Source organism: Mustelus asterias, chromosome 22, assembly GCF_964213995.1.
Source record: "Mustelus asterias chromosome 22, sMusAst1.hap1.1, whole genome shotgun sequence".
Taxonomy (NCBI): Eukaryota; Metazoa; Chordata; class Chondrichthyes; order Carcharhiniformes; family Triakidae; genus Mustelus; species Mustelus asterias.
The window spans coordinates 32,683,565-32,709,810 of record NC_135822.1 but is presented as its reverse complement, the minus strand read 5'-3'; the positions used below and the strand labels follow the sequence as shown (position 1 = coordinate 32,709,810).

The 26,246-nt window shown below is 40.9% G+C and overlaps 1 protein-coding gene across 6 annotated transcripts in view; it reads right to left on the bottom strand.

Moving 5' to 3' along the window:
• Positions 1 to 26,246, bottom strand: part of mtor (mechanistic target of rapamycin kinase) — a 316,990-nt gene that overhangs the window by 281,408 nt on the left and 9,336 nt on the right. For 4 of the 6 annotated variants that reach the window (XM_078239102.1, XM_078239096.1, XM_078239101.1 and 1 more), the window contains exons 2-7: positions 14,706 to 14,859; positions 12,565 to 12,673; positions 11,226 to 11,458; positions 8,042 to 8,242; positions 6,414 to 6,548; positions 2,160 to 2,435 (exon numbers count right to left, since the gene is read on the bottom strand). In XM_078239102.1, the coding sequence (XP_078095228.1) occupies positions 2,160 to 2,435; positions 6,414 to 6,548; positions 8,042 to 8,242; positions 11,226 to 11,458; positions 12,565 to 12,673; positions 14,706 to 14,825 (1,074 nt within the window). In that variant the 5' untranslated portion in view covers positions 14,826 to 14,859. Of the gene's footprint in view, positions 1 to 2,159; positions 2,436 to 6,413; positions 6,549 to 8,041; positions 8,243 to 11,225; positions 11,459 to 12,564; positions 12,674 to 14,705; positions 14,860 to 16,227; positions 16,243 to 26,246 lie in introns of those variants that run through there. The other 2 variants (XM_078239097.1, XM_078239099.1) reach the window with 2 other exon arrangements.

Here is a 26,246-nt window from a genome sequence, read left to right as displayed (position 1 = left end):
CTTAATTTGATTGCAATTTAAGTTCCCAGCACAGATTACCACAGAAATCTGGAGTCATGGTCTGTTATTTACTACTGGATCTGGGAGGGTGGTGGAGACCTACAGCACAACCCATGGAAGGCAATCAACAAAATTGATTAATCTGGCAAGACCTTTCCTTTTTCCACTCTCCTGTCATTGTCAGAAACACCATTAAAAAGTTAAGCCTCATTCAATGAAGATTAACTGTTTTTTAAGGGTAATCAGAGTAATAACTGCTATTGAACAGCATACAGGCCCTGATAATAAAATCTGTTGTGAAATGGCTCCATTTTGATTAATTACTATTTTTAATAAAGATATATTTAAGTTTTATTATTTTAACTTCTACCTTAACCCTTTGTGAATATTTCAATTTTTATTTTGCTCTGTATAAAACATTTTAGGAAGTGATTCTTCAGTGCTTTTCATTTCCTGGTTGGCTGCATGTGAGAATTCTTTAACATGATTGGCTGCTTAAGATACAGCTTGATGACAATACTGCAGCTCAATACTGGCAACACCCAGTGAAGAACACTACAATCAATTGCAGGCCGAGGAGATGAAGGTTCTCAAAGAGATTACTCAATCTCGGTGCAGCTTTCTTCAAAGGCACGGTAGGACAGTGGTTAGCACTGCTGCTTCACAGCTCCAGGGACCTGGGTTCGATTCCCGTCTTGGGTCACTGTCTGTGTGGAGTTTGCACATTCTCCTCGTGTCTGCGTGGGTTTCCTCCGGGTGCTCCAGTTTCCTCCCACAGTCCAAAGATGTGCGGGTTAGGTTGATTGGCCATGCTAAAATTGCCCTTAGTGTCCTGGGATGTGTAGATTAGAGGGATTAGCAGGTAAAATATGTAGGGATGTGAGGGTAGGGCCTGGGTGGGATTGTGGTCGGTGCAGACTCGATGGGCCGAATGGCCTCTTTCTGTACTGTAGGGTTTCTATGATTTCTATGAAAGTCAGTGGTGAGCACCCTTGCTTCACTGATGACTGCCAAATCCAGTCCAGTCTTTCCAGACTTCTCCTGAGGTAATGTGAATGCTGTTCCACAATCACACACCATGAGGTTTCACAAAAGGAGGAGTTGCAGTTTCTAGCTCCCGTGTCACCTGTTACTTAAATCTGCCAGATGCCGTCTGCCTTTCTAGTTTATTAGTTTCCCACATTTCACAAATCCATTAACTTGTACTTAAACTAAAAAACTAATTATTTTAAAACAAAAAATTAGTTTCTGGATTTAAAATAAAATTTATAAAATAAGCTGATGCAATTTGAAGAATATTTACATGAAATGATATTTATGGAACACCCTGCCTGAAAAGATGGTGAAAGCAGATGAAAGATTGAACAGTAACTTTCAAAAGAAAATGGAATAAATGGAATATACAGCACAGCTGACGAGCACTGCTGCCTCATTGCGCCAGAGACCCAGGTTCGATTCCCGGCTCGGATCACTGGCTGTGTGGAGTTTGCACGTTCTCCTAGTGTTTGCATGGGTTTCCTCCGGGTGCTCAGGTTTCCTCCCACAGTCCAAAGATGTGCAGGTTAGGTACATTGGCCATGCTAAATTCTCCTCAATGTACCCGAACAGGCGTCGGAGGGTGGCGACTAGGGGATTTTTACAGTAACTTCATTGCAGTGTGAATGTGAGCCTACTTGTGACTAATAAATAAACTTTACTTCACATTAGGCCAAAAAATATCTGAAATGGAAAAACTCGCTGGACTATATAGAACTGATTGGCCAGCCTTCTCAAAAAGTCAGCACAGACACGATGTGCCAAATGGCCTCCTTCTGAGCTGTATAATTCTATAACGAAGAACACCACTACCTAAACAATAGTGAAGTTTCTATCTTTTCAACGAATAGTCATAGAATCATACATTCTACCTCAAATCTTCTACCTTTTCAACAAATAGTGTTGGGGAAAAACAAAAAGTGCTGTTAAGACTGTAAAATGGCAGCCTGACACTACAATATGGCAAAATGTTATGCCAGCTACGAAACCACACTGACAGTGCTAAGGATCTAGGTAAACAGCCTGCATTTCATGGATAACTGATGAAGATTGTACAGAGGTCACATATATAGCAAATAAGACACAAAATAACAAAAACTAATATTAAAGTAAGGTATTGCTACCTGTTCAAATCGCACTTCCATGTGCTCACGGCAGTATCTGCTTTCCACCAAAGTTGGTTTGGTTGGAGCAGGGGTAGTTCCAAATACTATGATGCCCTGCGGTGTATTGTATCCAAGAAGCCCAAGAAGAGCATTTGATTGTTGGGGCTGCGCAGACTGGAAACTTGTGAAGGATGTAATGTGACGGGGTTTGGCCCCAAATCCCATCAACTCCTTGCAGTACTTATCGTGTACCAACTGTTGTTGGGTGATGTCCTCCATCTCCTCACGCAAGCGCTGTATTTAAAAAAAGAATTCAAATCAAAACAATGTTCAAAAAATAACAATAGGTGCAAAGAAGAAATTCAATTCAAACTGTTACACCAATAGGCTACACAACAGGCAAGGTCTACATCAACAATATTGACATGTAAACAAGCTTTTTTTGGTTCCAGCTTCCCTCAATTATTATAGAAAGCAATTCAACCCTAGTCCACTGTGCTTGTGAAATATATTTAAATACTGTGTGATTAAACGATACTTGAGAAACAGGCTTCATTATTTTCTGTTATGTTAATTCCACTGTGAGGGTGGTGAATCTCTGGAATTCTCTGCCCACTGAAGTGGTGGGCCTCGTTGAATATGTTGAAATCATGGATAGATGGATTCCTGATCGGTAAGAGAATTAGGGGTTATGGGGATCAGGCGGGTAAGTGGAACTGATCCACTTCAGATCAGCCATGATCTTATTGAATGGCGGGGCAGGCTCGAGGGGCGAGATGGCCTACTCCTGCTCCTATTTTTTATGTTCTTATGTTTAAAGAAATTAAAACAAAACATAACTGTAATCTTCAGGAAAATATATTCACTGTAACACACGATTAATGAGTTTCTGGCTTTAATTGGCCTACTTAAGAGACAATGCCCCATAGTTTCAGGGAGGTGAAGAAGAGATACTTAGGGACAATCCCTGGCAATTGGAGAGGCCCAAAATCAAGAGACCGATGTTCAGGCTGGTGCAAGACCAAAAGCTTCACTGAGGAGCCTGTCAACAGGACTGCTAAAAGAGGCATTCAGCTTGTGGAGCCGATAACTCTCGCCTTCTTTTTACTGCCTAGTTTTAGACCATAAGAAATAGGAACAGGAGTAGGCCATTCAGCTCCTCGAGCCTGCTCCGCCATTCAATAGGATCATGGCTGATCCAACACACCTGACATCCATTTTCTTGCCCTTTACTCCTAACCTTTGATTTCCTTACTGATCAAAAATCTATCTCAGTCTTAAATATACACAAGAGCTCTGCCTCCACAGCTCTCTGGCAATGATTTTCAAAGATTCAAAATCCTCTGAGAGAAGAAATTCCTCCTCATCTCAGTCTTAAATTGGCACTCCTTTATTCTGAGATTATGTCCTATGGTCCAAGACTCTCCCATGAGGGAAAACATGCTCTCAGCATTTACCCTGTCAAGCCCCTTAAGAAACCTATATATTTCAATGAGATCACTTCCCATTCTTCTAAATTCCAACGAGTAGAGTCCCAACCTGTTTAACCTTTCCTCATAAGACAATCCCTCCATTCTGGAGATCAACCTAATGAACCTTCTCTTAACCGACTCCAATGAAATGATATCTTTCCTTAAATAAGGGGACCAAAACTGTCCACAGTACTCCAGATGTGGTCTCACTGGTACCTTGTACTTCAACACCCTTGAAATAATGGCCAACATTCCATTATCCTTCCTGATTACCTGCTGCACCTTTGTATTTCATGCAAAATTACACCCAAGCCCCTTTGTACTGCAGCTTTTCTCCATTTAAATAATTGTTTTTTTGTTCTCCCTTCCAAAATAAACAACTTCACATTTTCCCACATTATACTCCATTTGCCAACTTTCGTGACCTATCAATATCTCTTTGTAAACTGTTTGTATCCCTCTCACAACTTAGCTTTCCATCTATTTTTGTGTCATCTGCAAAGTTGGCTGTGATACATTCACTTCCTTCCTCCAAGTTATTAATTTTCCAAATCCTTGTAAACCAGCACAGCAGAAGTCTAATTTATACACATTGATTAATTGTCTCACTTCTCCACAGTGAGACACCACAATATCCATTGCCATAAAAATGGCAGCAAGTGCATGGTGGGTCATGTTTCTGCACTTAAATTTCTCAGCCCTTCTCCCACTCATCATGAGTGGAGGGTGGGTCAAGATAAAAGCTAATATATGCTTTGACTGGGGGAGAGGAGCAGACATCAAAGAACTGTTACGGCGCAGGAGGAAGCCATTCGGCCTATTATGCCTGCACCAACTCTCCACATTTGCATCTTTTGCAAATCAATTTGAATCTGTGCCCTCGTTCTCAATCCTTGTACGAGTGGAAAACAGTTTCTCCCTATACACTCCGTCTAGACCCCTCTATCAAATCTCCTCTTAACCATCTTCTCTCCAAGGAGAACTGTCCCAAACTCTAATCTTACCTCATAACTGAAGTTTCTCATCTCTGGAACAATTTTTGTAAACCTCTTCTACATGCTTTCCAATGTGTTCACATCTTTCCTATAGTGTGGCACCCAGAACTGCACACAATACTCCAGCCGAAGTCTAACTAATGTCTTGTCATAAGTTTGGCAAAACCTCTTTGCTCTTGTGCTCTATGCCCCCATGAATAAAGCCCAGGCTTTAGTAACTGCTCTCTCACCTGTCCTGCAACCTTGAATGATCTATGCACATTTACACCTAGGTCCATCTGCTCCTGCACCCACTTCAGATTTGTCTCCCATATTTTATGTCCATGCTCTTCCTACCAAAATGCACCACCTCACACTTCTCCACATTGAACTTCACCTGCCACATAACTCCCTGTTGCATCAACTTACCTATGTCGTTGTGAAAGTTCTACACTGTCCTCCTCACGATTTACAATGCTCTCAAATTTTGTGTCATCTACAAATTTTGGATTTATCCCCACACACCAAGATTCAGATCATTAATATACATCTGGTAAAACAAGGGCCCCAAAACTAACCCTGGGGAACTCCATGACAAACCTTTCTCCAGCCTGAACAATATCTATTGCCCATTACTCTGTTTCCTATTACTTTGTATCCAGTTTTGTATCCACATTGCTACTGTCCATTTTATTGCATGAGCTGTAACTTTTCTCACAAGTCTGTTGTATGGCACAGCATTGAATGTCTTTTGATAGTCCATACACACCACATCAACAGTATTACCTTCATCCACCCTTTCTGTTACTCTTCAAAGCTTAAGCAAGTTAGTTAAACACAATTTTCTCTTTAGCAATCCATGCTGGCTCTTCCAACTCAACCCACATTTTTCCATGGGACTACTAATTCTATCCTGAATAGGTTCTTCTAGAAGAAAGACTTTAAATGAGCTAATTCCTCAACTGTTTGTCTGGCTAAGTTTTGAACCAGCAAAACCATAATATCTTTACATGATAATATAATTGCTGTTGCGAGTTAGGAAATAAAAGAGTAATTGTTGTGGATGGCACGGTGGCACAGTGGTTAGCACGGCTGCCTCACAGTGCCAGGGACCCAGGTTCGCTTCCAGCCTTGAATGACGTCTGTATGGAGTTTACACATTCTCCCCGCGTCTGCACGGGTTTCCTTCGGGTGCACTGGTTTCCTCCCACAGTCCAAAGGCATGCAGATTACGTGGATTGGCCATGCTAAATTGCCCCTTAGTGTCCAAAGATGTATAGGTTAGGTGGGAAGGGTTTGGGTGGGATCGGAGAGTCGGAGCCGATGGCCCGAATGGCCTCTTTCTACACTGTAAGGATTCTATGGCTAAATGCTATTTAACAACTTTTTAACAATAATTGGGAGAAGTCAGTGGGCAGGGTTACCGGGTGAGTGCTCGGGTGGGAGCAGAGAGTCAGTGCAGAAAGACTCGATGGGCCAAATGGCCTTTTTCTGCACGGTAGGGATTCTGTGACTAAATGCAATTTATCAATTTTTTGACAATAATTGGGAGAAGCCAGGATTTGCCAGTACATTTCCAATTACACATACATTGGAACTTCTGGAGCAGTGCTTCAACTTGGTGTGAAGAGATCCTGTATAACTCTCACACAAGGAACTAACCACATAAAACCATTTCAGACTAAATATCCTCTTTGTGATGTAGGTGAGTATCCAGCACCGGAGTCTGTATCGTATCAAAAATCTAACTAGCATTTCAATAGCATCTCAGAGCCACATAATGCAAGTATTGCCAGTAACTGGCAGAAAGTGAATCCTGAACCTACCTCTCCCTCCATGCTGCTGATTCGAATCAGTTCATTTAGGATAAGTAAAGCACCATGTACACGATCATCCCGATTCATGCCTTTCTCTTTAGCTAGGGTCTCATCAAACCCCTTCTCAGCCTCTTCAAAGGTTTGCTAGATATAAAACATCAAAACATTATTTGAACCAACAGACTTAATAGTTTAAGAGCACTATCTGGAGAGAAAAATAAAGGACATTATTTCCAGTTCATGGTCAAATAAGTTTCTGAAGCCATCTTACTTTGAACAAACTTAATGGATCACCACAATCAAAGGTGCACAGTTACCAGTGTGTTCACTCTTCATTCGAGAGCCCAAATCATGCATTATATATGGTGGGTAAACTTCAGCAATTTAGTAGAGAGAGATTTCTAGGTCAGACTTTCAACTTCCACAAGAGGATGTCTTATCCAGAAGCAGAGAGATCAATTTTGGCATTTTCACCAGCACAACAAAGCAGCTAATACAGTGAACATCTATCATTAGACATGTTATCCCAGGAGGGATATGTCCTACCCACAACTTTTAAAACAAAAACTGTAATCTGTTCAGAATCTTCCAGAACTAACTTTTTTTTTTAATGGACACTGATGGGCTGCAAAAGATGGCCACTGAGGGGGTCACCTGACTCTCGGGCTGTAGATTCCAAAGAACTTCCACACTGCCGTGAAAGGACAAAGGGACATCCAGAATAAAGAGCTGTAACTAACCATATCCTGAGACCATCCAAGCTGCATTTCTGATTTGAATGGTTGCTCTGAAACTAAGACATTGATTGTCTCAAACCTCCCAGGGTGAATGTCTGCAAACACAAAAACCCAGGTTGGGAGAGAGCTGTGAAAGACCACATGGTAGGACAGCCATGTTGATCACCCTTTTGAAAAAGGCTTTAAGTGTTGTTTGCAGAATTACTCAGAACAACAACTGCAGCTTCAGAAAACAGCTATGTCTCGAGAGCTGGAGATAGTAAGGTCTCCAAGCCCATTCCTTTTCAAGTCCACCATCCACCTAGACTACACTTGAGGAATGAAAACATCTTTTTCATCAGGCCTGCAACCCCCTGCTTTCTATCAAGATGAACCAAACATGGGAATTGCAAATTATTCATTTGTTTTATCTTGTAAAAGTGCACTATTCTCTCTAACCACTGTGTGCGTGTCCGAGCATTAGATTTTCAGGTGAATGAATGAGTAAATAATTCTCTTTATTTAAACCCAGGAAAGACTTGCTGCTGATTATTCAAATTGACTATACACACCTCTTCTTTTTCAAAAACAAACTGATTACAGAAGTAAGGAGTTTCAGTTCTCTCTCATCCTTGCCTACAGCACTATTCAAAACTTGCTGATCCCTAGAGGAAAGCTTTAACACATGCATTTCTATCATCCCACAAATCTGACTCCCAGGAAAGGGTGGGTGAATGGATCTAGCTAACTGTTCTTTCAGAGACCTGGCACAGGCTTAAAGGACCAAATGCTCTCCTCCTTTGCTGTAACTAATCTATCATTCATAAAGAAAAATGGCAAGAACATTTTAACCAGATTTTTATGATATTTTGACAGGTTTTTCAATATTTGCTGATGGCAGATCAATATCCAATCACTTACTCTGTACCACTGGGGCTTCTGCATTTCTTTGGTCTCCCTCTGCGTAGTGAGAATCAGACAAGCCCGCAAAGCAGCAACAGCACCTTCTCTTATGGCCTGCTTGGAGTCCCAAACCGCAAAGAATATATTGTCAAAAAAAGCCTGCACTTGTTGAAAAAAGAAAGTCGGTGCGCTGACAGCCAATTCCCGCAACACCAGAACCTGGAATAAAAAATGTAGAGGTCTTCATTTTCATAGCATTGAATGTTAAACTGACCGACCATCCAGTTCTCAATCTTTTGCAAAACTTAATGCAACATTTAGCAAGGATATTTAGTAAAAGACTTATTTTTATTCAAGAATTATACTGGTGAGAGTGTCTGCCTTAGCCGAAGGCATCTTGATCTCAGACATGCAGTGTTAGGTTTATTTTGTACGATATTTCACTTCAAAAAGAAAAACTCTAATTTCTTTGGAAACAGAGACCAAAAGATTACAAAGAAATATTATTCTAGTAATCAAAAACATACAAAGGATCACAGTTGCTAAGGAGATTCATAACATTCAGAGCAAAACATTGGAAATTGGAACATCATCTCCTTGAAAAACATATTTAGTGAAGACGTTTCCTATTCTCAATCTTGTGCATGTTTTTCTGAACTTTATCTTTGGAATAACACACACAAGCAAAATAAAGGCTTCATTATTGAATGCCTAACCAAAAGAGAGAATGCTGGAAAATATCAGCAGGTCTGGCAGCATCTGTAAGAGGAAAAAAGAGCTGATGTTTCAAGTCTAGATGATCCTTTGTCAAAGCTAAAAGGCACAGAAATTGGGAAATATTTATACTTTAGGGTGGGAAGGAAAGAAAGATGAGTCACAGCCACAAAAACAAGGGGAAAGGCTGCTAATGGCAGTCCACAGAGAGAATAGAAGGTGTGAATGGCCAAACAACAGAGAAGCTGAAATCAGAGGGTAAACTGTGACAGATGAAGTTGTGGTGTGTGTGTGTGTGTGCGCGCACGCGCGGGGAGGGATGGGGGGAAAAAAGAGGAGCAAAATTAAATAAAATGAAAAGAAAAAGGGGTCGAGGTGAGGGTAGAGCTAATCTCTGAAGTTGTTGAATTCGATGTTGAGACCAGAAGGCTGTAACATGCCTAGCCGGAAGATGAGGTGTTGTTCCTCCCCTTTGCGTTGAGCTTCACTGGAACATTGCAGCAGGCCAAGGACAGACATGTGGGTATGGGAGCAGGATCGTGTTTTAAAATGGCAAGCAATGGAAAGGTCAGGGCCCTGACTGCGCACAGAATATTGGATGCCTACTCCTCATAATTCTACTTATCTCACTAGATCTTTCTAAATTGAGGTTATTCAAATGATCAATAAATGGTAAACAAATTCTGGACAATTGTTCAGTAAGTTTTTACAGTGAGCAACTGAACCACACAAACTAGAAAAGTCCCAGTTTTGATCATTGGCTCATTGGGTGATGCAGAGGCTAAAAATGCCGCAACCGACTTCATTCCTATGGTGAAAGGGCAGAACTGAAGAACTGCAGAGGGCTAAAAAATAAATCAACTCAAGTTTCCTGATGATAGCTTTCCTGGAACCTCTGTAGGATTACTTATGTGGTCAAGTAATGACGGCATCAGCCCTAGCTGTGATACTTCAATGGTTGAAATGTCTCCCAACATTCGCTATTCTCAAATATCAAATACAGTTACTTGTGCAGTAGCACCCATAAGTCACTTATGGGGGGCAGCGTTGAAATGGTGAAACACATAAAAACCAAAAGAAATAGATGTTTCACATTTTTTGGATAAAAAGTAGGTTACTGAACATCAATTTAATGCAGTTGGCAGCAATCTCATCTCTCATTCAAAAGGCTGAGTGTCCATATCTACGTCAGACTTAAAGATGCAAGCTAAGTTGGCTATCTAATGCAGTATTTAAGGAGCTCTAAATTGCTGGGCCCCCTTCCTTTAAATGAAATGGCCTGTTCTGATGACTGCAGTGGGACTTGAAGATCCAAAGCCAATATTGAAAGAAAAGTCAAGTTTTCCTTCCAACTGAGCCAATATTCCTTCCTCAACCAACACCACTAAAAACAGGTCAACTGCTTGTTGTTTTGTGAAAGTTTGTTGTGTGATAAATGGCTCCCACACTTCACTTTGTACTTCATTGTATGTGAATATTTTGAGATGTTTCTGAGAGATTGGTAAGATGTTATATAAATGCAAGCCTTTCTTGAAAACCGGGAACAAATTATTTCTACAAAAAGCTTCCCTAACTCTGTCCCTAACCAGCAGTGTTAGACCAGCAACTCAGTTAAAAGAGGTAGCTCTAGAATTATTGTATAATCGTTTTGGCTTATTGCTTTAAAAAGTTTGTGAAAATAAAACCACTGCTATCATTTAGTGGTAGACGATTAGTGGCTATCCTGATTTTATGACAGAAGTTTAAGTTATTTAATTTTAAATGTCTAATTAGAGGAAATAAATGAGACATTTTTCAAGCTAGTTATTATGTTATTGGCATAAGTATCTCAAATATAAACCTTAGTGTACAATTGCTTCAAAAGTTTATATAAAATCTTTTTTTCCCTTCATTCTTTTATAGAATATGGTTGCCCCTGGCAAAGTCAGCCTTTGTTGCCCATTCCTAATTGCCCTTGAACTAAGTGGCTTGCTAGGCCATTACACAGGGAGTTAACCACATTGCTGTGGGTTTAGAGTGACATGTAGGCCAGACCAGTAAGGATGACAGATTTACTCCGCTAAAGGGCATTAATGAACCAGATGGATTTTTTTTTACAACAATCAATTGTTGTCATGGCCTAGGCCTCTGGATTACTTATCCTGTAAGAAGTCTCACAACACCAGGTTAAAGTCCAACAGGTTTATTTGGTAGCAAATTTGGTAGAAAATACTTATCCTGTGACATTGCTATCCACTTGCATGCATGCAAGGAAAGGTTTTTTAAAAAAACATTAGCATTGATATCTTCTTGAACCCAATTGAAAATAGCAATCCCTAGAAACAGAGCACCTGCCCCTAACTCAAGACATTCAGATTTATAAAATGGGCAAAATCAGAATAACTTATAAGGGCACATGCGAACAAATTCTCCCCCCTTCCCCCTCTGACAACCAAGACCCATTCTTTGATTTATGTTTGCATTTTAACCAGTCCAAGACAAGACTTACAGCAGCATGTCGTCTTCCTTCATTCCGGTCCGCTCCTAACCACTCAAGTGCACGTTTGACTTCAAACTCAACATATTCGGCTGTAAAGGTATCACCAGCCATGGAAAGGCGGCCCATGGCTTTTGAAGCCATTTCCATAACAACAGGGTCACTGGATGGGAGTAAGTTCCGCAAGTAATTGGCAAAGCGTGTAATTCGGGTGGCATTTCCTCCTTCAACTCCAATCAGGCTCACTGCATTGGGAGCAAAGAACAAGTTTACATATCAAATATAGGAAAACAACAGACTTATGTAGCAAACTCACTAGCATAGTAAACTGGATAGGCACTTGAGCAAAATAAATTTGCATGGCTATTGGAATAGGGCAGAGGAACAGGACTGACTGGATTGTTCCAAAGTAACAGCATGGACTAGATGGGCCAAATGGCTTCCTTCCAAGCCACAATAATTCAACAAAAACTCTATGGCAAGAAAAAAGCTGTTAAGAAAGTCACCATCATTTATAGATCATACACAACAAAAAGTTTAAATTTAAGACTGCTGCTTAAAGCTAAAGATTAGTTTAGGTACATAAACCACTTGTGCTTTGCTGAGTAAATGGAAACGTAATAATTGCTGCTCTCCCACAGGAATAACTTCATGCATCTTTTCACATGATCTACTACTGAGTGAAGGTATCATCCTAAATTAGAAATATGATTATTTAAACTCTAAACTCTATTGCAGTTAAACAGTGTGCGCAGTTTTGGTCTCCTTTTCGGAGAAAGAATATTCTTGCTCTCGAGGGAGTGCACTGAAAGTTTACCAGGCTGATTCCGAAGATGGCAGGACTGATGTACGAGGAGAGATTGATGAGGTCAGGATTGTTTTTGTTGGAGTTCAGACGAGTGAGGGGGACTAACAGAACTAGATAGTGTAGATGCAGGGAAGATGTTCCTGATGGTGGGGGAGTCCAGAGCCAGGGCTCACAGCTTGAGGATTTGGATTTGACCATTTAGGATGGAGATGAGACGACATTTCTTCACTAAAAGAGTGGTGAGCCTGTGGAATTCATTACCACAGGAAGTAGTTGATGCCAAAGCATTGAATGTATTTAAGAGGTGGCTAGATATAGCACTTGGGGCGATGATCAAAGGATTTGTGGAGAAAGCAAGATTAGGTATTGAGTTGGATGATCAGCCATGATCGTAATGAATGGCGGAGCAGGCTCAAAGGCCTCCTCCTACCTTCTATGTTTCTATGAAATATGATGTATTCTTTTTATATTTTAAACATGGGTGGGCATTTTGTATTACAATCAACCTTTATTTCTCTTTTTTTAGAAAAATGCTGCACATACCAATTGCCAGGATTCCTCCTTTCCTCTCGTTCACATCCGAACTGGAAACTAGTTCAAAAATATGGTGGTTCAGTTCATCATAGAATGAAGTAACTTCCTCTTGATTGACCTGAAGGAACACATATTTAAATTTAAAACTTGAATAAAATGGTGCAATTTATTTTGAATGAATAATACAAAAAAAAACCAGACTATACCTGCCCAATCCCAAGGAAAGGTTCATAAAGGCTGGAAATGTCGGCGAAATGATTAGCTTAGGTTGCCTAAAGCCAGAATCAAAATGTATTGACCGAGACAAAGTGCCAGTAGGATCTTCCATTTACTTTTGCTGCCCCAGATACTTTTCTTCTATCACAAAGTAGTGAAAACCTCCTAAAGGTTTTGATGCTTTTGACAGTAATGTTACCATGTTACTTATGCTAAAACTTGCCTTTGATTTGTCACTGGAGGATATACTGCGAGGTAAGTGGGACATAAGCATCTATTAAAAATATGGGGAAGTAAAAGGTTCTGATGCCACCATTGATTGGTGTTCTTCAATAATGAACAACAGACTAGCAAGACCTCAGTTGCAATTGCCCACATGCTCAATGGGACCGAAAATAGAACAGTAAATAGAACAGTGGAGCAGCACAGTTGCACAGTGGTTAGCACTGCTGCCTCACAGCGCCAGGGACCCAGGTTCGATTCCCGGCTTGGGTCACTGGATGTGTAGAGTTTGCACGGTCTCCTCATGTCTGCCTGGGTTTCCTCCCACAGTCCAAAGATGTGCAAGTTAGGTGCATTAGTCATGTCAAATTCTCCCTCAGGGTACCCGGACAAGCGCCGAAGTGTGGCGATTTTCACAGTAACTTCATTGCAGTGTTAATGTAAGACTACTTGTGACTAATAAATAAACTTTTAAAAATGTTACATTGCACAAAGGAAGCAGATATAATTCATTGCCAACTGAAGGGTTGGCAATATCGCACCAGAGATGAAAACAGGAATTTATTTGCTTGAACAATGAGAAGGAAAACAAAGGATGGGGCAAGAAAAATACCATCACAGTATTTAAAATACGGCACGGTGGCAGTGGTTAGCACTGCTGCCCCACAGAGTCAGGGACCCTGGCTTGATCCCCGGCTTGGGTCACTGTCTGTGCGGAGTCTGTATGTTCTCCCCATGCCTGCGTGGGTTTCCTCCGGGCGCTCTGGTTTCCTCCCACAGTCCAAAAGATGTGGTTAGGTGCATTGGCCATGCTAAATTGTCCCTCAGTGTACTCGAAGAGGTGCCGGAGTGTGACGACGAGGGGATTTTCACAGTAACTTCATTGCAGTGTTAATGTAAGCTTACTTGTGACACTAATAAATAAAATAATAAACTAAACTAAAATAATAAAGGAAATACTTTTAAAAATTGATGCAGCATATGACAAATGTGTGTCTACAGGTTCAGAACACCAATGTATACAATTTAAAGTTATATTGTAGAAACAAACTGTGGTTGGAAAACCACACACTCATCTATCTGCCTCGTCTCAGTATATAGTAATCATAATACAACAGGTTGTTTGACCCAATCAGTCTCTGAAGATACTTGTCCTCAACTTGTGCAGTAGACCTAATCCAATTTATGTTTAGTCCTAATATCCCTTTATTTCAGCCAATAAGCTAGCCTACACTTAAATGTTCCAGTGTAATTCATCACAAGATAGTGGCTAATGAATGCAGTTGTTCAATGACTAGCTGATAGCATTTAGTTTACATTTTACCCAATTGTTAAATTAGATTTTCACATAAATGGAATGAGATAGAAGATCTGGAGCAAAAAGCAGATTGGATACTGGTAGTACAACACAAAACACGAGGACAGAAGAGACTTTAACTCTTTCACAATCTAACCATGTCAAAGATGATACAGTCATGTAAACCCACAAAAGAGAAATAGCTTTACACTTCAAAAAAAGCAAATTACATCCAACAAAACTAATATGCTCACTGGCTTTCAATTCAGGACTGAAATGTTCTTATTATATTAAATCAGTTCAGTGTTGAATGCCCAATCAACACATTTAGTGAGCAATTGCAAATATACACAATAAGTAGAATTATCCAAAAAAAGGGCTTTTGACCAGCCTTATTTTTACTAATTGACTGTACCTCGCGAAGTTCAGTAGTAACATAGTGTTGCAGGTCCTTAGCGGCTTTAGCCCGGGTCTCCTCGCTGCGACTCTTCAACCCACTGACAAACTGCTGAAGGACAGATCCTACTCCTGACATGGCGTAATCTAAATAACTGCAGATTCTGCAGATACTTCAAAAAGAGAAACATGAATCAGTTATTGTGAAGACTTTGTTGAAAGCATCACGATATTAGTCTACTGATAAGATTTAAAAGATAGCACTATTGCAGCTAAACATGTGATTGATTTTAACTCAGGCTGAAAAATCTCCAATTTTAGAAAATATTCAGGCTGGAAAACCATTAGGATATAACTTTCATAAAATTTGATAGCTGAAAATATATTTCCTCCAAATGTTCTTGCACAATTCTGCAGCTCTATATTTCATTGTAAAATATGGTAGAAAACAAATCATATTCTTCTCCAGTTTTTGTGCAAGAGACTTGTATTCCCACCATGGAGTGCAGTGGTGACAATAGCATAGCACCATCACCAATATTAATGTATCCTTTCACTTTTTATTCACCCATGGTTTGTGGACATCTCTGGCAAGGCCAGCATTTATTGCCCATCCCTAATTGCCCTTGAGAAGGTGGTGGCGCGCTGCCTTAAATTGCCAAAGTCTGTGTGGTGTAGGTACACTCACTGTGCTGTTTGGGAGGGAGTTCCAGAATCAATCAGGACAAAATAAGCATTGTTTCATTATCTACTGGGATAGTTAGGAATGCTGAGGCATAATGCATTTCCAGATTGTGAATTTTTGATTTCCCCCTGCTAAATTTATGTTTCCCCTTGCCATAGAGCAAAGGTAACAACTTACTTCCCAGAGATAAATATCCCACCCCATTCCATTGTTCTTATTTTGATTTGCAGGAATATCCCATTCTCTGTAGTACATTGCTGGCAACCATTACGTTAATTAATTGTACATATATTGAAATAAGTTTTCTCATTAAAATGTATGCAATATCAGGAGCAGTGTTTCTATTCCAAGATTCTCAGCCTGAATTCATGACATAAACATTGAAGTACAACTTATTTATAAGTCAAAAATATTTAAGTGCAATGTAAATGAATCATTTACATTTCAGTGAAGTGGCAAAGAACTAAAGAGAACAGGTTTTGTTTTCCTGATTGCCCTATAATGAGCCAAGATCACCGCAAGCTGGCTCCAAACTGGGCTTCAGTCACATCCTGGAGGATTAACCACAGCATGAACAAAATGTATTTACCATTAACAAACTAAGGGTCACTGCTTCTGAATGTACCGATGACCAAGATGGTGATCGCTGGTTGCAGATATTTTTCCCATTGTGGGACAGCTTTCCAGCCGTGGCTCCCTCTTCAGCTTTGTGTTGGAGGCCACTACTTAATTATTTTATTCAATTATTTATTTACTATAAAAAGGTACTTACTAAGCTTATCACAAAATCAAGCACTATTTTAAACCTTAGGAAAATAGATCTTGACTATTTACCAGGTACTCACCAGATACTTACCAATAGCTCACTTCTTCCTCCAAGTAGAACAGAAACCAATTCCTACAGGGTGAAGAGTTGTGACAAAATGGGTCACATTTCAAAAGCTTGATGGGCTATACCAGCTTCCCCCGAGAAGAATATTCAGAAGAATCTGGGTACCTTCAAGAACAACAACAAGTTGCATTCTACAAAAAGAATTTAGAACATGGAAGAATTACGACCAAGAAGAAAATGTCCACAGATATAATGAAGAGCTCCAACTGAACATCTTGCCCATACAGGGCGAATCACAGATTGTGGGTGATTCTGAAGTTAAGCGGAAAACCTATTGGGATGGAGGCTGATACTAGTGCTGCTGTATCTTGAATTCCTGAGACTACACTTCAATAAAAGCTGAAGCATCTTCCTTTAAAACCAGCTGATGTGATTTTAAAGGACAAACATGGAAGACATCATGCCATTTAAAGGTTACATCATGGTCAACATAGAGTTGAGTCCATCTAACTTACCAGCTCTATTTGGGAGATCATGGTTGGAGAAGATAAAGGTTAACTAGATTGCTGGTCGATGCCAAAACAGACCTGTAGCTCCTCTGGATAAATACAAGAGTGTATTCGAAGAGACACTTGGTTCAATGAAGAGAGTTCAAGCGAAACTCAAGGTAATGGTCAACCAAAATGTCTCAAAGCAAGAGCGGTGCTGTAGGTCATTCGTCCCAAGTTCAAAGAAGAAGTAGTACGACTTATCAAACTGGTGTGTTGAAGCTGATTGCAATGAGTGAGTGGGCAAGAACCCATCGTACTTGTCATGTGATTTTAAAACAACCATAAATCTGGTGCTGTGCGCTAATCAATATCCACTTTGTTTAATAGAAGATTTGTTTGCTGGATTAATCGGTGCGGGGGTGAGGGGTCAACAAGATTCAACTTTTACAAGCATATTTACAGATGAACACAGCTGCTGAATCTCAGCCCTTGATTCCCATCAGTACTCATTAAGGTTTTCTACATTATACAAGATTGCCTTTTGGAATAATATCCACATCAGCCCTATTCCAAAGGTCAATGGATCAGATTTTAAGTGGTCTCTCTGATGTACAATATTACCTGAATGATATTCTAATTACAAGGTCCAATGAACAGAAGCACTTGGATAATTTAGAAGCAACATTGGAATGTCTTAAAGTACATGGTTTGTGTATCAAGAAACGTGACTTCTTCCAGACGTCAGTCCAGTATTTGAGTCACGTTACTGATTTTACATAAAGCATCAAAAAAGATGGAACCTATTTTAAAAGCACCACGATTTAACAATTGAGGTCCTTGCTAGGATTAGTAAATTATTGTGGCAAATTTGTTCCTAATTTAACTAAATTATTGAAGCCATTGCATAATTTACTGTGTGAGAAACAATCGTGGGACTGGACAGCAGAATGTGAGAAAGCATACAATGGTGTCAAAGATGTTTTGCAGAATTCTAAAATATTGGTTTGTTTTCATCTGAAGCTTGTGACGCTTCACCATTTGGAGTTGGGGCAGTCATTTCACATATTATGCCTTCGGGAGAAGAATAAGAACATAAGAAATAGGAGCAGGAGTAGGCCATCTAGCCCCTTGAGCCTGCCCCGCCATTCAATAAGATCATGGCTGATCTGACTCCTATAACCCCTAATTCCCTTACTGATCAGGAATCCATCTATCCGTGATTTAAACATATTCAATGAGGTAGCCTCCACCACTTCAGTGGGCAGAGAATTCCAGAGATTCACCACCCTCTGAGAGAAGAAGTTCCTCCTCAACTCTGTCCTAAACTGACCCCCCTTTATTTTGAGGCTGTGCCCTCTAGTTCTAGCTTCCTTTCTAAGTGGAAAGAATCTCTCCATTCATTATCTTATAGGTCTCTATAAGATCCCCCCTCAGCCTACTAAATTCCAACGAGTACAAACCCAATCTGCTCAGTCTCTCCTCATAATCAACACCCCCTCATCTCTGGTATCAACCTGGTGAACCTTCTCTGCACTCCCTCCAAGGCCAATATATCCTTCCGCAAATAAGGGGACCAATGCTGCACACAGTATTCCAGCTGCAGCCTCACCAATGCCCTGTACAGATGCAGCAAGACATCTCTGCTTTTATATTCTATCCCCTTGCGATATAGGCCAACATCCCATTTGCCTTCTTGATCACCTGCAGACTGGGTTTTTGCGTCTCATGCACAAGGGCTCCCAGGTCCCTTTGCACAGTAGCATGTTGTAATTTTTTTCCATTTAGATAATAATCCAATTTGCTATTATTTCCTCCAAAGTGAATAACCTCGCATTTGTCAACATTATACTCCATCTGCCAGATCCTCGCCCACTCACTCAGCCTGTCCAAATCTCTTTGCAGACCTTCTACGCCCTCCACACGATTCACTTCTCCACTTATCTTTGTGTCGTCTGCAAACTTTGTTACCCTACACTCAGTCCCCTCCTCCAGATCGTCTATATAAACGGCAAATAGTTGAGGCCCCAGTACCGATCCCTGCGGCACGCCACTAGTTACCATCTGCCAACCAGAAAAGCACCCATTTATTCAGACTCTCTGCTTCCTGTCTGATAGCCAATCCCCAATCCACGCTAACACCCTACCCCCAACCAATGACCAATAACGTCTGTTTTGTGTACTCTGTCTAATGCTGAAACGATGTTCAGCTAGAAAAAGAAGGTTCCATCATTATTTATTTGGTCTTCATTTCACATTTATTGACTGATCATCAACCCTTTACTATTTTGGGGCGAATAAATACCTTCGTTAGCTGCTAGTTGATTGCAAATATGGTCACTGATCTTATCTGCACACTCCTACGATATAAAGTATCGCCCATCAGAGTGCCATGCTAATGCATTACCTTTATCTACTGAGCAGATGCCACCAACTAGTTTTGCTAATATTCTTTATTTTGATGTGTACATCATTTGCCTGTCACAGCTTCTCAAGTTCAGAGACATACCAGAAACGATCCTGTGATGAGGAAGGTGATGGTATTGAAAGGAACGATAGCTGGAATGCACCATCCGCATCCTGATTTGAAACCATACGTGTCAAGAAAGCTTGAGTTGATCATCCAAGGTGGGTGTCTATTGTGGGAATCCGAGTGATCATTCCTCTTAGTCTGCATGGAAGAGTTCTTGAAGAACTACATGAAGGACATCCTGGTATAGTCTTGATGAAGGAATTAGCATGCAGTTATATTTGGTGGCCAGATCTGGATTCTCAGATTGAAGAAAAAGTGGAACAATGTCTCCTTTACGCCACTGGGAGTGGCCTAAAATGCCACGGCAACGATTGCATGTAAATTGTGCTGGCCCGGTTGAGGGTTACATGTTTTTGATCATAAATGATGCACACGCAAAGTGGCCAGAAGTTGCTATCATAAGATCGACTACAACTGAACAAAATCATTGAAAAACTTGACAAAATCTTTGCAAGATTTGGTAAACCGGAACAGATCGTTAGTGCTAATGGTTCACAGCTCACTTCACAAGAGTTTGAGGATTATCTCAAAGTAAATGATATTCCACATATAAAAATCAACACTTTATCATCTATTAATCAATGGATTAGCTGAACGATTCGTACAATCCTTGAAACATTCTTTAAAAGCTTTAGGAGAGCAAGATTCATTATCACATCACGTGAATAGCTTTTTGGCATCTTATAGAAATACTACTCATGATACTACCATAGTTCAACAGCTTTACTCTTCCTGAAGAGAAAGTTGAGAACTAAGTTTGATTTATTATCTCCAGAAATTTCAGAGGTAGTAGAGCGGCAACAACAATCTCAAGCTGCTAGACGAGAAGGGAGGGCAAAACAGTGCTCATTTCAACAAGGAGATCGAGTGTTAGCTCACAATTATGCCACAAGAAATGGGTATCAGCCGTAGTTTTAGCAAAAACAAATCCAATTTCTTACACAGTTCAAACTGAAGATGAACTCGTTTGGCGACACCATGCTGACCAATTGCTGTCATCTTGAAATTATTTCTCAGAATCATTTCCAGAAGTATCAACTTCTTTAGTCCCTAGTGTTGTGAGAACTACAATGGAAGACTTAGTTGAATCTGACTTGCCTGATGCTTGTATCTTTGCTACTATACCATGTGCAAATGGTGCAGAATTAGTTCCAATAGAAGAAGTGTCTACTGAAGTTCCAAATCGTGCTTCTAGGGTCAAGGACAGCCAAATTCCAGAATGTTATATACGATCAAAAAAGAACAGACGTCCTCCTGATGAACTGTATAATGATTAATGGTGCATAGTACTGTGTCTTTGCTGTAACAACCACAAAGGTAAAGGGGAAGGGATGTTACGGTAAGAGTTGGTCGCATGATTGATGGTGATGCGATTAGGGTGTTTCACAGGCTCCTGCCTTCGTTTTGCTTTCTACTCTGTACGTGCAACAGCTCATATCATAAACATGTTGTTGTTATTTTGAATTTACTTGTACAAACCACATCTTTTTCTTTTTAATACCCATAACCCCTAACATAGTTACGGCATCACACCTGCACTACAACAACTCACCAGCACCGCCCTCTACTCCGACATCTATTACTTACAAGGACAAGAGCAGCATGGTGTAGTTCTCCTCAACTTGCACATCATTCTGTCTCGTGCATACATTCTCATACCTTCATCATCACTGTATTAGAACCTTGGAATTGTCAATACCATTTTAAGATCTCCATTATCACATGAACTGTAGCAGTTTAAAGAGAAGCCTCACAATCAGCTTTCTAGAGCATCTAGAGTTGGGCAATAAATGTACCCACATCTCCTGAACAAATAAAAATGATGATATTTTAAAAATACACAGGAGTTTAGTATCTTGCAAATTTGCCAGTCTGTTTGCTTGTTTTTTTAATTAATTCAGGGTACAGTGATTTCATTAATCCTTTCCAGTCTCTGGTGTTTCTGTTCAATGACATACTTAAAATCACAATGACTCCACCACTCCAATCTGCTTTTAATTCATGCTTCATACTTAGTTTTGTCATTGGTTCAGCTATAATTTACCCTCGAGGAGAATAGTATGCCAGTGCTCACAATCTAAGCTCATAGAAGAAGATCACTTAACAGTTTCGACATTAAATTCAACAACTTTAGATCATGACCACTGCCCCCATTCTATGTCTTGTCCAAACAAGTTTTTCCCCTTTTCTTATTATCACCACCATTTTAAATCATTTTGGCCTCCCAGATCATTGCAGACCATCCTCCTCGCTCCCTATCCCTGCCTCGGTACTTAGTTAAATTCTGTTCCATCCCTATTTTTTCCAATTCTGATGAAAGGTCATTACCTGAAATCTTAATTCTATTTCTTTTTCCACAGATGCAGCTGACCTACTGAGTATTTCCAGCATTTTCTGTGTTATATCCAATTGATAGCCATGATGGTGTGATTCAGGAGAGCTCATAGAACCATGTACCAGGTTAAAACTGATATATCCTACAGCACAAAAATATAAAGGATATACACATGTTCTTACCCAAAATGTAAATGCAAGTTACTCATCTTTCCAGCAGTCATCTTCTAATCTCGTTGAGTTTAGTAAACGGCAAGGAAACAAACTTAGGAAGTTCTTCGTATTTTCCAATGTCTCATGTCCGACTGTTTATGTTCGGCAAGATAGGTGCCTACCCCAGCCCTGCTGATATTCTGTCCGTTAAAGTAAAAGCCTTTCTCACTGCTCCACCCCTATTAAAGATAACGCTATCAATTCAAAAGAAGTCTGGGCAAACTACATATCCTGTATAAACATAGTCACTGATACAAAGCCTATGTAGTTAAAGTTTTACCCTGAAGCAGGCTACTGAGACAATGAATAAAGAGATGTATTTTTGGAAAAAAAAATAAGCCATGAAGTGATTTTAAATCACATGACATTTTTTAGAATTGACATGGACCAGTAGTTCATGCATTCTAATACCAATTTGATGCCATATTAAATACACTGGCATCAAAGGACAGTCAAATTTATATTTTAAGTGGATATATAGCATCGTAAGAACTTAACAGCACTGGAGGCAGTTGTTCAGCCCATCATGTGTGTACTGGCTCTTCAAAAGAACAGTCTGGTTCAGCCTAACAGCTTTTCATTCATAATTGTGCAAATTCCTCAAGCAACTGCGCAACACTTAAATTATTTCTAAAGTCAACTTATTTGCTACAGCGCTCTGTCTCCCCTCCAGATCTACTTCCAATGATTTTGAATCTATGACCTCTACTTACAGAGCCACTCACCAACTATTCCAAATTCCTAACATCTTGAAAACCTCTGTCAGGTCACTTCTGTTTCAAAGAGAACATGACTAACTTCCTAACCTCTCCTTAGAACTCATAATTCCCTTTTTCCTGTTAACATTCTGTTAAACCTCCTCCATCACCTTTCTAAGTCTTTTTCAGCTTTCCTGAACTGTGATGTCCAGAATTGTCCACATACTCCAGATGAAGCCAAACCAGTGATTTATAAAGTTAACATGATCTCCTTGCTTTTATATTCTATTTCTCGTTTATAAACCTAAGTAACCCATGTTTTCATTTTCAAACACCTTATCAAGTTGTTCTGTCTGCTACCTTTGAAGATGCGCATATAGACATGAGCCTATGTACACTTTTCAAAATCATGCGATTTATAGAATGTTGTCTTTCCGTGTTCACCCTTTAAAAGTGAACTCTATCTGCAACACTTCTAATTTCTCCATCTTGTCATTGTCATACTGAAGTCTACAACAATGTTCATCATCACCTAGTTTCATATCATTTGTAAATTTTATATCTTAAGCTCTCTACACTGTTGAGACAAAACTCAAAACAGATGAAGCTATAACTTATTCTTGGGATATTCCATTGCCAACCACATTCCAGTTTTTTTAAAAAATCCATCCACCGACATAATTTGCTTCCTGTCACTGAACCAATTTTGCATCCATACTGCCATTTTTTCCTTAATTCAATGTGACTTCCATTTTCGTAAGAAGCCTTCTGTATGGCAAATGCCTCCTACAGTCCATATATCAACAACACTTTGTTCATCAGCCGGCTGTTACCTCAAAGGATTCAATCAAATTAATCAGAAACGATTTAACTTTAATGTTCCATTCTGGCTCTCCTTGATTAAGATGTGGAGATGCCAGCGTTGGACTGGGGTAAGCTCAGTAAGAAGTCTCACAACACCAGGTTAAAGTCCAACAGGTTTATTTGACAGCACTAGCTTTCAGAGCCTCAAGCTCCTTCTTCAGGCGAGTGAGGACTTGTGTTCACAAACAGGGCATATAAAGACACAAACTCAATTTACAAGATAATGGTTGGAATGCGAGTCTTTACAGGTAATCAAGTCTTAAAGGTACAGACAATGTGAGTGGAGAGAGGGTTAAGCACAGGTTAGAGAGATGTGTATTGTCTCCAGTCAGGACAGTTAGTGAGATTTTGCAAGCCCAGGCAAGTTGTGGGGGTGACAGAGAGTGTGACATGAACCCAAGATCCCAGTTGAGGTCGTCCTCATGTGTGCGGAACTTGGCTATCAGTTTCTGCTCAGCGATTCTGCGTTGTCGTATGTCATGAAGGCCGCCTTGGAGAATGCTTACCCGAAGATCAGAGACTGAACGCCCGTGACTGCTGAAGTGTTCCCCGACTGGAAGGGAACACTGCTGCCTGGTGATTGTCGAGCGATGTTCATTCATTCGTTGTCATAGCATCTGCATGGTCTCCCCAATGTACCATGCCTCAGGACATCCTTTCCTGCAGCGTATCAGGTAGACAACGTTGGCCGAGTCGAAAGAGTATGTACCGTGTACCTGGTTGATGGTGCTCTCATGTGAGATGATGGCATCGATGATCTGGCACGTCTTGCAGAGGTTGCTGTGGCAGGGTTGTGTGCTGTCGTGGTCACTGTTCTCCTGAAGGCTGGGTAGTTTGCGGCGGACATTGGTCCGTTTGAGGTTGTGCGGTTGTTTGAAGGCAAGAAGTGAGGGTGTGGGGCTAGCCTTGGCGAGATGTTCGTCTTCATCAATGACATGTTGAAGGCTCTGGAGAAGATGTCGTAGCTTCTCTGCTCCGGGGAAGTACTGGGCGACGAAGGATACTCATCCGCCGTGTCCCATGTTTGTCTTCTGAGGAGGTCAGTGTGGTTTTTCGCTGTGGCACGTCAGAACTGTCGATCGACGAGTCGAATGCCATATCCTGTTCTTAGGGTGGAAGCTGGAGAAGTGGAGCATCGTGAAGTTATCCGTGGGCTTGCGGTAAAGTGAAGTGAGGTGACCGTCCTTGATGGAGATGCGCGTGTCCAAGAAGTTGTTACCGCAAGCCCACGGATAACCTCACAATGCTCCACTTCTCCAGCTTCCACCCTAAACATGTTAAAGAAGCCATCCCCTACGGGCAAGCCCTCCGTATACACAGGATCTGCTCAGATGAGGAGGATCGCAACAGACACCTACAGACGCTGAAAGATGCCCTCATAACAGGATATGGCGCTCGACTCATCGATCGACAGTTCCGACATCCCACAGCGAAAAACCGCACCGACCTTCTCAGAAGACAAACACGGGACATGGCGGACAGAGTACCCTTCGTCGTCCAGTACTTCCCCGGAGCGGAGAAGCTACGACATCTTTTCCGGAGCCTTCAACATCTCATCGATGAAGACGAACATCTCACCAAGGCCAACCCCACACCCCCACTTCTTGCCTTCAAACAACCACACAACCTCAAACAGACCATTGTCCGCAGCAAACTACCCAGCCTTCAGGAGAACAGTGACCACAACACCACACAACCCTGCCACAGCAACCTCTGCAAGACGTGCCGGATCATCGACACGGATGCCATCATCTCACGTGAGAACACCATCCACCAGGTACACGGTATATACTCTTGCGACTCGGCCAATGGTGTCTACCTGATATGCTGCAGGAAAGGATGTCCTGAGGCGTGGTACATTGGGGACACCATGCAGACGCTACGACAACGAATGAATGAACACCGCTCGACAATCACCAGGCAGGAGTGTTCCCTTCCAGTCGGGGAACACTTCAGCAGTCACGGGCATTCAGCGTCTGATCTTCGGGTAAGCGTTCTCCAAGGTGGCCTTCACGACACACGACAACGCAGAATCGCTGAGCAGAAATTGATAGCCAAGTTCCACACACGAGGACGGCCTCAACCGGGATCTTGGGTTCATGTCACACTATCTGTAACCCCCACGACTTGCCTGGACTTGCAAAATCTCAGTAACTGCCCTGGCTGGAGACAATACACATCTCTTTAACCTGTGCTTAACCCTCTCTCCATTCACATTGTCTGTACCTTTAAGGCTTGATTAACAGTGAAGACTCGCATTCCAACCATTATCTTGTAAATTGAGTTTATATCTTTATATGCCCTGTTTGTGAACACAAATCCTCACTCACCTGAAGAAGGAGCTTGAGGCTCCGAAAGCTAGTGCTGCCTAATTAAACCTGTTGGACTTTAACCTGGTGTTGTGAGACTTCTTACTCTCCTTGATTAACTCATGTCTTTTCAAAAGAAAATTTATTTTACCACTGATAATGGTTTCCAATAACTTTCCCACCACCAATGTGAGGTTGCTTGGCCTATAGTTTCCCAGTTTATCCTTTTCCCTGTTTTAAATTATGGTATAACTTTTGCAAACCTCTAGTTCTCCGGCACTACTCCTGTATTCGATAAGAAGTGCATCTTCATTATTTATTACAAACCTGTCCATAGCTTTCCCCTCCTCTTTTAGTGTAACATTCTTACTTCATGAAGACAAATGCAAAGTACATTTTTAATACCCTTGCCAAGTCCTCTGCCCCTGCATGAAGATTTTCCATTTGGATCTTTAATATGCTTTATTCTCAGCAAACCAGTACGTCCCACTTTCTGTGGAAGGATCATTTAGATCGGAAACGGTAACACTGTTCCTCTCCACAGACGCTGCCAGACCCACTGAGTTTATCTGTTTTTATTTCCGATCTCCAGCATCCGCAGTAT